The sequence below is a fragment of the Oncorhynchus kisutch genome, linkage group LG1, assembly GCF_002021735.2.
Source record: "Oncorhynchus kisutch isolate 150728-3 linkage group LG1, Okis_V2, whole genome shotgun sequence".
NCBI classification, from domain to species: Eukaryota; Metazoa; Chordata; class Actinopteri; order Salmoniformes; family Salmonidae; genus Oncorhynchus; species Oncorhynchus kisutch.
Genome location: NC_034174.2, coordinates 74525777 through 74538632, shown reverse-complemented (window position 1 = coordinate 74538632; position 12856 = coordinate 74525777). Strand labels below are relative to the sequence as shown.

At 43.1% G+C, this 12856-nt stretch overlaps 1 protein-coding gene across 14 annotated transcripts in view; it reads left to right on the top strand.

Moving 5' to 3' along the window:
* Positions 1-11513, top strand: part of add3a (adducin 3 (gamma) a) — a 143118-nt gene extending 131605 nt beyond the window's left edge. For 4 of the 14 annotated variants that reach the window (XM_031833071.1, XM_031833072.1, XM_031833076.1 and 1 more), the window contains 5 exons: positions 3126-3242; positions 3465-3551; positions 5431-5554; positions 7090-7182; positions 8279-11513. In XM_031833071.1, coding sequence (XP_031688931.1) covers positions 3126-3242; positions 3465-3551; positions 5431-5554; positions 7090-7182; positions 8279-8529 — 672 coding nt within the window. In that variant the 3' untranslated portion in view covers positions 8530-11513. Of the gene's footprint in view, positions 1-3125; positions 3243-3464; positions 3552-4097; positions 4119-5430; positions 5555-7089; positions 7183-8278 lie in introns of all 14 variants that reach the window. The other 10 variants (XM_031833050.1, XM_031833055.1, XM_031833043.1 and 7 more) reach the window with 6 other exon arrangements.
* Positions 11514-12856: the final 1343 nt, after the last annotated feature.

Sequence of the window (12856 nt, the reverse complement as noted above, 5' to 3'; positions counted from 1 at the left end):
ATAAACACACCAGGACCATGGTCAGTACTCATACTGTAGGGAGGGTTAACACTCTATATAAACACATGGTCAGTACTCATCTATAGGGAGGGTTAACACTCTATATAAACACACCAGGACCATGGTCAGTACTCATCTATAGGGAGGGTTAACACTCTATATAAACACACCAGGACCATGGTCAGTACTCATCTATAGGGAGGGTTAACACTCTATATAAACACACTAGGACCATGGTCAGTACTCATACTGTAGGGAGGGTTAACACTCTATATAAACACACCAGGACCATGGTCAGTACTCATCTATAGGGAGGGTTAACACTCTATATAAACACATGGTCAGTACTCATACTGTAGGGAGGGTTAACACTCTATATAAACACACCAGGACCATGGTCAGTACTCATCTATAGGGAGGGTTAACACTCTATATAAACACACCAGGACCATGGTCAGTACTCATCTATAGGGAGGGTTAACACTCTATATAAACACACCAGGACCATGGTCAGTACTCATCTATAGGGAGGGTTAACACTATATATAAATACACCAGGACCATGGTCAGTACTCATACTGTAGGGAGGGTTAACACTCTATATAAACACACCAGGACCATGGTCAGTACTCATACTGTAGGGAGGGTTAACACTCTATATAAACACATGGTCAGTACTCATCTATAGGGAGGGTTAACACTCTATATAAACACACCAGGACCATGGTCAGTACTCATCTATAGGGAGGGTTAACACTCTATATAAACACACCAGGACCATGGTCAGTACTCATCTATAGGGAGGGTTAACACTCTATATAAACACACCAGGACCATGGTCAGTACTCATCTATAGGGAGGGTTAACACTCTATATAAACACACCAGGACCATGGTCAGTACTCATACTGTAGGGAGGGTTAACACTATATAAACACACCAGGACCATGGTCAGTACTCATCTATAGGGAGGGTTAACACTCTATATAAACACACCAGGACCATGGTCAGTACTCATCTATAGGGAGGGTTAACACTCTATATAAACACACCAGGACCATGGTCAGTACTCATCTATAGGGAGGGTTAACACTCTATATAAACACACCAGGACCATGGTCAGTACTCATCTATAGGGAGGGTTAACACTATATATAAATACACCAGGACCATGGTCAGTACTCATCTATAGGGAGGGTTAACACTCTATATAAACACACCAGGACCATGGTCAGTACTCATCTATAGGGAGGGTTAACACTCTATATAAACACACCAGGACCATGGTCAGTACTCATCTATAGGGAGGGTTAACACTCTATATAAACACACCAGGACCATGGTCAGTACTCATCTATAGGGAGGGTTAACACTATATATAAATACACCAGGACCATGGTCAGTACTCATACTGTAGGGAGGGTTAACACTCTATATAAACACACCAGGACCATGGTCAGTACTCATACTGTAGGGAGGGTTAACACTCTATATAAACACATGGTCAGTACTCATCTATAGGGAGGGTTAACACTCTATATAAACACACCAGGACCATGGTCAGTACTCATCTATAGGGAGGGTTAACACTCTATATAAACACACCAGGACCATGGTCAGTACTCATCTATAGGGAGGGTTAACACTCTATATAAACACACCAGGACCATGGTCAGTACTCATCTATAGGGAGGGTTAACACTCTATATAAACACACCAGGACCATGGTCAGTACTCATACTGTAGGGAGGGTTAACACTATATAAACACACCAGGACCATGGTCAGTACTCATCTATAGGGAGGGTTAACACTCTATATAAACACACCAGGACCATGGTCAGTACTCATCTATAGGGAGGGTTAACACTCTATATAAACACACCAGGACCATGGTCAGTACTCATCTATAGGGAGGGTTAACACTCTATATAAACACACCAGGACCATGGTCAGTACTCATCTATAGGGAGGGTTAACACTATATATAAATACACCAGGACCATGGTCAGTACTCATCTATAGGGAGGGTTAACACTCTATATAAACACACCAGGACCATGGTCAGTACTCATCTATAGGGAGGGTTAACACTCTATATAAACACACCAGGACCATGGTCAGTACTCATACTGTAGGGAGGGTTAACACACTATATAAACACACCAGGACCATGGTCAGTACTCATCTATAGGGAGGGTTAACACTATATATAAATACACCAGGACCATGGTCAGTACTCATCTATAGGGAGGGTTAACACTCTATATAAACACACCAGGACCATGGTCAGTACTCATCTATAGGGAGGGTTAACACTCTATATAAACACACCAGGACCATGGTCAGTACTCATACTGTAGGGAGGGTTAACACACTATATAAACACACCAGGACCATGGTCAGTACTCATCTATAGGGAGGGTTAACACTATATAGACACACCAGGACCATGGTCAGTACTCATCTATAGGGAGGGTTAACACTATATATAAACACACCAGGACCATGGTCAGTACTCATCTATAGGGAGGGTTAACACTATATAAACACACCAGGACCATGGTCAGTACTCATACTGTATACAGACACACATATGGTCAGTGTTGATGAAACAGAGCTCCCTGTTCATGTCTACACATTGTGTTGTGCAGGTCTTAGTCCTGACTAGCTCAGTTGCTAGTCTAGAGCCAATCTGACGTTCTCTGAGACACATTCTGGTGAAACCTTATATTAGACTTCCCTCACCTGGTATGTTAGAGAATTACATCTTTGTGATATTACCACATATAATGACTCAGAAAGGAATACCAGCTATTTTATCTTGGCTACGTTTACACAGGCAGCCCAATTTTGCCACTAATCAGTCTTTTGATCAATCACTTTCGATCTTTTCACGTCACATCTTTTTCAGAGCTGCTCTGATTGGTCAAAAGCAATTTATGGAAAAATATCAGAAATGTGCTGCTTTTCCCTCCAGCTGGACGCGTCTGATTGGTCTGTGTCTGATTGGTCTGTGTCTGATTGGTCTGTGTCTGATTGGTCTGTGTCTGATTGGTCTGTGTCTGATTGGTCTGTGTCTGATTGGTCTGCGTCTGATTGTTTTTGTATTTTCTGTTCTCTACAGTGGATGAAGTCTGAGGAAGGTGGCAACAGCAGCGGCACTCCAATCCGGATCGAGGACCCCAATCAGTTTGTCCCTATGAACACCAACCCTAGCGAGGTGCTGGAGAGGAGAAACCGAGTAAGTCACAGATCTAGGATCAGCTACCCTCCATACATCTTGACCATAAACATCAGTAGGAGAAAGGCAAAACTGACCCTGGAGCACTAAGTCCAACTTCAACTTAACTCCTCTCTGTCAGCTCCTTCTCTGCCTTCCACCGTCCTATCAGAACCACAATCCTTACCGTGCACTTCTTGGTTGTGTAGCTGTAAGTGATGTCACTGTTATGTCCTATCACAGATCAGAGAGCAGAACAGATTCGACATGATGACGTCCGGACCTCGCTCTCACCACCTGGCAGGCATCCCATTGGACGAACCTCGAATGGTGAGCGGCAACTCTGTGTGACAAGCCAATATATCTGTTGCCACTTGGCCTGAAGTCCTGTTGGTGATACATCCATAACAGTGTCATAAACAACAACTAAAGTATTTCAATATTTATTTCAATATATGACAGTCTTTTGAATTATATGGTATATAAGGGAGTCTGTAAACTGTGAGCATCCTTCAGGATTTTGCTAAGTAAACCATATCATCCAGGCTAGACAGGCTTAGCTATTTGTTATTGCGTTTGCCAACCTTGACCAGTAGGTGGGGCTAATTACATGTATTGTTTAGAACCAGAAATACACATCTCCATGGCTCTGGGATTCTGTAATGATATCCGTCCTTCAAAGTGCCAACTTTGGTGAATAACTTAATCCTTTTGGATCTTCTTGGCAGCATTTTGGTGATTGGTATCATTTTATAGCAAGGGAATAACACAATCCAGGTCTCTCTGCCTGTTATCAGAGTTGAGATGAAACTGAGTGCGAGATTTGATCACTTCTGAAATATTGTTCCCCTACATGGTGTATGTCATGTGTTGAAGGATCAGCCGGTCCATGTGAAGGTAATGTCTCTACAGGCTGAATACTACAGTGTGCAGTGTTAGTGCATTTCTGTTTCACCTGTTTGTCCTTTCAGTTGTTGTCCTGTTAGGTCACATCATCACTGTCTGTGTGTTTCTGGGGGTGGGAGTGAAGTGGAGTGTTTACGCATGATAGTGCACTCCACCAATGAATGACCTACTTCCTTATGTCAATCCAAATGTGTGTTGTGCATGTGGTTGTGACAGAACAGCATTCATATTTGACAGTGTCCCTTAATCATTGTTTCTCCCTGTTGTTGGTAAGTCATTTGAAAGTATTGGAGTGTGTTTGTGTGATATGCCCATTTCTATTGAATGGTGTGTTAGTGTGTGTTGTGGTTTACGATGAACTGGCATTAGTGTACTCACTTTGGTCCTCATCTGGGAATGGATCTGTCCGTGGGGAGTCTGGGGAGTCTTATGTTAACTCATCTCTCTTTCTTCTCTCCCTCTCTCTCTGTCCCTCCTCTCTCTCTGTCCCTCCTCTCCCTCTCTCTCTCTCTCTCTCCTCTCTCTCTTTCTTCTCTCCCTCTCTCTTTCTTCTCTCCCTCTCTCTTTCTTCTCTCCCTCTCTCTCTTTCTTCTCTCCTCTTCTCTCCTCTCTCTCTTTCTTCTCTCTCTCTCTCTCCTCTCTTCTTCTCGCGATCTCCCTCTCTCTCTTCTCTCCTCTCTCTCTTTCTTCTCTCTCTTCTCTCTCTTTCTTCTCTCCCTCTCTCTTTCTTCTCTCTCTTCTCTCTCTTTCTTCTCTCTCTTTCTTCTCTCCCTCTCTCTCTTTCTCTCTCCCTCTCTCTCTCTTTCTTCTCTCCCTCTCTCTCTCTTTCTTCTCTCCCTCTCTCTCTCTTTCTCTCTCCCTCTCTCTTCTTCTCTCCCTCTCTCTCTCCTCTCTCCTCTCTCTCTCTTTCTTCTCTCTCTTCTCTCTCCCTCTCTCTCTCTTCTTTCTCCTCCCTCTCTCTCTCTTCTTCTCTCCCTCTCTCTCTCTTCTTCTCTCCCTCTCTCTCTTCTCTTTCTTCTCTCCCTCTCTCTCTCTCCTTCTTCTTCTCTCCCTCTCTCTCTCTCTTTCTTCTCTCCCTCTCTCTCTCTCTTTCTCTCTCCTCTCTCTCTCTCTTCCTTCTCTCTCTCTCTCTCTCTTTTCTTCTCTCCCTCTCTCTCTCTTTCTTCTCTCCCTCTCTCTCTCTTCTCTCCCCTCTCTCTCCACTCTCTCTCTCTCTCTCTCCACTCTCTCTCTTCTCTCTCTCCACTCTCTCTCTTCTCTCTCTCCACTCTCTCTCTTCTCTCTCTCCACTCTCTCTCTCCAGCCCTATGTGGCATCAGAGGATGACCAGATGGTTCCTCTACCTCCTAACCCCTTCAGTCAGCTGTCTGAGAAAGAGATGGACGAATACACGATGAACGTAGAGAAGAGACAGCTGGGGCTGAGTGGTAAGAGAGAGTCACACAGAGAAGTCACACCCATACAGAACCACAGAGAAACACACACCCATACAGAACCACAGAGAAACACACACACACACATACAGAACCACAGAGAAACACACATACACATACAGAACCACAGAAAAACACACACACACAACACACACCCATACAGAACCACAGAGAAACACACACACCCATACAGAACCACAGAGAAACACACACACCCATACAGAACCACAGAAAAACACACCCACATACAGAACCACAGAAAAACACACACCCATACAGAACCACAGAGAAACACACACTCATACAGAACCACAGAGAAACACACACCCATACAGAACCACAGAAAAACACACACCCATACAGAACCACAGAAAAACACACACCCATACAGAACCACAGAGAAACACACACTCATATAGAACCACAGAGAAACACACACCCATACAGAACCACAGAAAAACACACACCCATACAGAACCACAGAAAAACACACACCCATACAGAACCACAGAGAAATACACACCAGCCATCTATCCTACCATGTTATACACAAGTCAAATGAGTAGTATTCCACTCCAGTGAAAACTGCTACTACTTTCATAGACAGTCCGATAACAAGGAATTGTCAATGGCTTGGAGCCCCATTTCAGCCAATCAGATTGCAGATGTCTCCAAAGCCGTTTTATAAGCCACAACACCATTTGTAGTGAGAGTTGTTCCTGATCTTGCAGTCAAGATGGTAAAACCCCTGCCTGTAGTAACGTGTGTGTGCAACAGGGAACCATCCCTACATCCTATGACTAAGGCGGCCAACAGAACAGACAGACTGGCCCACAGCAGGTTTTCACACCCACTGTATGAGTGGGCCCGGTTGCCATGACACCATCCACCCCCCTATCCCCACCTACTCTACACCAGTCCAATCTGGATTCCATATTATGCTCCTTATAGAATGTTCTTATGCTCCTTCTAGAATGTTCCTCTGCATGTCTGTGCTCACAGTAATACTGTGTGCTGTTATGTATACTATGATGTTGTGTATAGAATGTCTGTCTGTAATGTTACTGCTAGAACTCCACTGTGATAATGAATGGGGTTTTTGGAATGTCACTGTATTGATGTGTACTTATAAACTAATAGTATCAGATGAATGACCTGGTGGTTAAATGAACCACGTTAACCCCTTAGATTCCTCACAGTATGTACTGGAGGTACTGTACGACCACTACGCTCCATGTACCCTAACGTAGCCTGGTCCCAGATCTGTTTGTGCTGTCTTGCCTCTAACATGTGTGTCAACACTAATCTCTCACCCCCAAACCCTCACTTCCCTCTCTCAACCCCCCCCCCAACCCTACTCCTACCAACCCACTCCCTCACCCTTACCCCTCAACCCAAACTCTCTCACCCCCTGACCCCTTACTCCCACCCCTTCAACCCTCATCCCAAACCCTCTCCCCCTCCTCACCCCCTGACCCCTTACTCCCACCCCTTCAACCCTCATCCCAAACCCTCACCCCCTCCTGCAGATGACGAGCACGACCTAACCTCCAACGACGCTTCCACTCTCTCTCAGTCTCTGTCCCAAACTCAGTCCCCGCAAATAACTCCAGCTAAAGAAGGTATCACACAGAGAACGTTGTGAAATGTGTTTGTTTGTGTGCGTTTCAACAGAACAGGCTTTACTAAGGTTGCGCTGTGTTTTCTTATGTCAAAAACACATTCTACATTCCTTTGGTTCCACTTTTACCTCAAATGTTATAATAGATAATAGATATAATAACAAAGTCATATGGAAACCTACTACATTGCTATTGTGAAATCAACTTTACAATGTTTAATCAGTACCAATTCTATAGTGTCTTACTTCCTCTTAATCATTAACAATGACTCAGTTTTACTTCCTGTAGTCACTACTTCCTGTCCCTTTGAACAACAAACACCAACACCACGTAACTACAGAACACTAGAGTAGCCATCAACACAGCTCCCCACAGCAAACTGCTCCTTGTGTGTGTGTGTGTGTGTGTGTGTGTGTGTGTGTGTGTGTGTGTGCGACACAATTCGTGACACAGATTTTGACTTAAGTCAACCAGTTCTTCTCCTGTGGGGGCCAAGTCGGGTCGACTGTTGCTCAACAACCTCTTATGATGTCACACGTTGGTTCATTGTAGTACATTGAAATGCTCTTGTAATAGAACAGTGGCACAGTGCTTGTAAAGAACCCTCTTCGTGTGGTAACTGGGTCCCCGTACAGTACATAGTCACGGTCACATTAACATTGGCTGTGAAATGCACTTTATTGAAAAAGGTGATCATTGAACTTGTGTTGATTAGTTAACAGATACCAGCTGTAACAGATTTCAGATAGGGTAGGTGACATCAGGTGACACCCTCTCCTAGGTTGCTCTTGGTTCATGGTAAATGTAGCACCTAGGGTTGCAATTTCCCCAAAATTCCCAGGTTTTCCAGAAATCCCGGTTGGAGGATTCCCAGATTCCCTGGTTATTTCTTCCTGATTCCAGTGTCTTCCAGCCAGGATTTCTGGAAAACCTTGGAAAACCTGGAAAAGTTATCCGTAGTAGCACCTGAACATATTTTGTGGTCAAACAACATAGTATACAGGTCTGTAGCAGACACAGAATCAGGTTTATTGTTGTGGGGTTGGTGGTGGTCTACCCTGTCTGACCTCTGACCCCTCTCCCCTGCTCTTTCCAGAGAACCACACGATGCAGAACGGCAAGGATGGCGGCGACCATGAGGTGAACGACGACCTGAGCAAAAGGGTCAGTCAGCTGACCACCAGCGTGGAGAGCATTGAGGTCAAGGTCCGCACCGGCGAAAAGATCGAAGACTCCGCCCTCTCCCCCGAGAGCTCGCCCTCCAAGTCCCCCAACAAGAAGAAGAAGAAGTTCCGCACTCCCTCCTTCCTCAAGAAGAACAAAAAAAAAGAGAAAATGGAGGCCTAGAGAAAGAGAGATGGAGGAGTGATATTAAAGCCTATATACAGTTTGAGAAGAAAGAGGGGACCCCTCTTATTTTATTTTTTTGTCTGTTTTCATTTTAGTTTTGTTTTTGTCAGTGTCCTCTTTTGTCATTTTTTTTTTGTGAAAGATTTTATTTTGATTGTATTTTTTAACAAATTGTTCTTTTAAGTTAACATTTTTTTTGACTTGCGCGAAAAGTGATGAATTGAGTTGAGGATTCTCTTCCTCTGCCTAGAAGTGAAGGCTCATTGATTTGGGAAGGTGAGGACTAAAATGATAAAGCTGCAACGACTGACTCCTCCCCCATGTTCAATATTTACTGCCATTGGCTGATTATGTTATTTCTTCTCTGCCATTGGCTAATTGTTGATTATGGAATTAGAATCAGCCAATCGTATTCCTTGCTTCATAATCTCCAGCCGACACTGGCGGGTCTAGATATGCATCAGTGGTATTATTAAACTGCACAATATGGCGACTAGCTAGCGTACGGAAACGCTTTCCGCCCTTATGGTAACCATAACAACCACCATGTTCTTTTCGCTTAGATTTTCTCCTCATATGAGGTCTGCTTCTTCAATACATAGAGGACTGAAATCAGAGAGGCCACAAAGAAATAGTCAGACTGGAAAACTGGTTTTGAGATGGTTTTAAATTTACAGGTTTTCTTTCTTTCACACTTGCTTCTTGTTTTCGCTTTCTCTCTCTGCCTCTCGCTTCGTTTTTCTCTTTCATCCCTCTTTTTATTGCTCCTCTTCCTCCTCTCTCACCTTCTGTTTATAGTGAATCTATCTTTACATTACCGAGCTCTCTTCTAGTCGACCTCCGACCTTCATCTGTTGTTCACCACTGATTCACTATAAACTCACCATTTTTTTATTGTCCTCTCCTCTTAATAATTTCATTTTTATTTTGCCAAACTAAAAGGAATAAAAAAACAATCACGTTTTAGTGAAGAATCATCATTTATATACTTTATAATCTCATTTCGATCATAAAAACATGTCATCTCATTGAATAATATTACATTGTAGTTTTTTATTGAACACAGTTTGGTAGTCGTCATCTCACTCAGTTTTGTGCTCATTTCTATACTTTTACAGAGAAATACAAGATGTTACGCATGTTTTTGCAAGAATCTGAATTTATATGGCTGACTACGTTGCTCTAGTGTTGCCTGCAGGTTTCTCTCAAATTATATTCTTGTTCAGATTACAAAAAGTACTCTATAACTGAGATATATGGAAACTGGATATGTTGGGTATAGATTTTTAACTATATATTTAGTATTTTATTGTGCTGCACTTTTACTGTGGTCGAACTATAACACAATGTAGTTGCAGGTGGTTTCTACTATGAAGGAGATTCTAGAAGCAGAAGAACCAATAGGATCTGTAGAAGCAAGAAAGTAGTTGGCAGGAGCAGAGTACGGAAGATACACTTTAGGTTGTGGAAAGTGAGTTGTTTCCGAAGAAAAAGATCTAGATTTGTGTCACGCTTGAAAAAAATATAATTTCTCAGTTAAAAACAACAAAATAAATAAAACAGGTCCCAAAATACAAAAAGTATCTTCAGTTATAAAGTCATGGGCCCTGAGCGTGGAACTGGCGCCGTTGTTGCTATGGTGTGTATTTTGTGTGTGACTTTTTTTTTTTAAAGCCTTATATACCATATTTTTCTCCTATATTTTAAATCATGAGACAAGGGTTGAGAATCTTATCCTGCCCGCACCCGGGTGTCAAATTTAGCAGGAGTGTTCCCCGGATTGTCATTAGGCCTCTTATAAGTCACCCCTATGTCATGCCTATGACTGCTCATAAGACCACTTTGACAGCTCGTAGTTGTTTGCGTAGCCTCTCTAGCCTTTCTCTGTAGTTTGTCTTTTTATTTGCATCTCAACAGCTCCTTTCACAACGTTGTCGGTTGTGGAAACTGGACCTCGGGTTATTTCTCTAGAAGATATAAGTCATGGACGAGTGATGACTAAGGGGCATATAGACACAGAGGAACACAGTTAATATAGAGATGTACCAATATCCCAGCTAGCAATGTGAACTATTGGATTTGGAACATTGAGAGAGGGAGGGATGGAGAGTGGGATAGGGAGAGAGGGATGAAAGGAGGGAAGGAGAGTGGGATGGGGTGAGAGAGGGAGGGAGGGAGGGAAGGATGGGGTGGGAGGGAGGGAAGGATGGGGTGAGTGGGAGAGAAGGAGAGAGGGATGAAAGGAGGGAAGGAGAGTGGGATGGGGTGAGAGAGGGAGGGAAGGAGAGTGGGATGGGGCGAGAGAAGGAGAGAGGGATGAAATGAGGGAAGGAGAGAGGCACATCTTTAGCTGTGTAAATAGCCCTATCTGTCTCACAGCAGAGTTGAGCTTTTTGGTCTCACAGTTACATGAACAGCTGGAAAAAGGGGTTGAGGTGTGTGAGTTTTAGAAAATGTAAAAGTGTATGTGTGGGGTGGGGTTTTAGGGAGAACTATGACGTCAACACACCATGTTTTTAGAATCACAATTGTACCCATTTTTTCATACCATTTCTCCTTTTTGACACAGTTCTTATTTTTCATCTTTCCATTTGTATCAGACAGGTTTTCAGTTCAGTCTTTTTAGTTTCCCAAGTACTAGGTTTCTCCTTCCTTATTAACTAACCATTTACAGTACGAGCGTTTACACGCCGCTCTCAGATGGATTGAATTTGCATTTGCGTTCTTTTGTTTACTTTTCTCTCCCATCTACCGACCGTTTGCACCTTTGTTTTACTAACTACTGCCTCTGTCCACCATTTTGTTTCTGTTGATAAAAAAAAGAAAGGATCGCTTTAGCATGCAAGTAATGAGCCAAGCCCGACCTGTGACCTGTGAACAAAGATCCTATTAGAGATGGTTCTTCTATAATGGAGTTGCTTTCAGATGTGTTGCTAATCAGTGTGAATTCACAAAATAAAACTGTATTTTAAGAAACGGAAGCTTTATTTTTCATTTCCATGTCTTGTTAAACTGATTGAAGTGGCGGACTCCTTTTATGGAGTCATTTTAGTGCCAAAAGAAATTGAATTCCGATTCAATTTATTTTGGCGCAAAAATCACCCTGTCATCACCTACAATCCACGTTCATGAACCCTCGTATCATTCTTCCAACTGTCTTTATGTTGAACATAATCCATCCACAATCATTTTAAGTTGAACTCGTAAACAAAAAGATCCAGCACATGGGGGGACGCAATCAAATATATTGGTTTCTGAACGTTGTTTCTCCGTGTACTGATATTATCCTGTAAATACAAAACCAGTATACACACGTATTATGCAGGTTTCAATGATATATAGAGAACATTGTCCATATGAAAGATGAGCAACTGTCAAATTATGCAAAATCACCTTCGGTATAAAACCTGGAGGCCAGAAGCATATGTCCAGACATTATACTGAGACGTAGTGGAGGTGATGGAGAAGCTACTGAACAAATATTACGTTTCAATCAACCAACCACCATTATATAGCACAGAGCAAGTGACATATATTTTGTAATATATATATATATATGTATGTATGTATTGATAATGCACAGGATAGCTTCCATATGGCTGCATGTATGTTTGTTGTTGCTTGGCTGTGTGTGAAAGAGAGGGGGAGTGTGTGACGATAGCAAAGGCACAAATAGGACATCTTGAAAAGAAGGACCTAAACCACCATGATATTCCTTCTCTGACACGCCTAGTTGTATGTGTATCTGTCACATGTAATGTGTACGCATCACCTCCAAAGAGACGTGACCAAACCTTCTAGAACTGAACCGAATCAATCCATGAGCTCGTTTCATGCTGATGTTAACCCATTACAGTGCACAGCGGTGACGCAAGATGCCGACTTTATTGCACGGTAAACATGGGACTGTTAGTGGGGGGTGGGGGGGGGGGGGGGGGGGGGGGGCTGTGGGGGGGTTTGTGCCGTTGTGCCTTGACTGCATTTTTCCTCTGCAAATAAATAAAATCTCAAATATACATGCAACTCACCATGACTTTGTGCTTCCTAAATCCCACTGGGAGTGTGGGGGAGGGGAGAGTGGCTAAGACTTAGTGGAGGACAGCACCATTACCCGTTCTCCTCTCACCCTCTTCCCTTAAGTGTTCCCTTCTGTGATTTGTGGACAGAAATCATTGCATTGAACTCTGACCCTGACGTTAATGAATGTGATTTGATAATGCCACTGTGTTGAGTAAATGTAGACTTTGCTACACTGAACATTAAAGGCCTGCGAACAGGTCAAGAGTTCTGATGCTGGGATGTCCGTACTTCATCCAACCCCTCA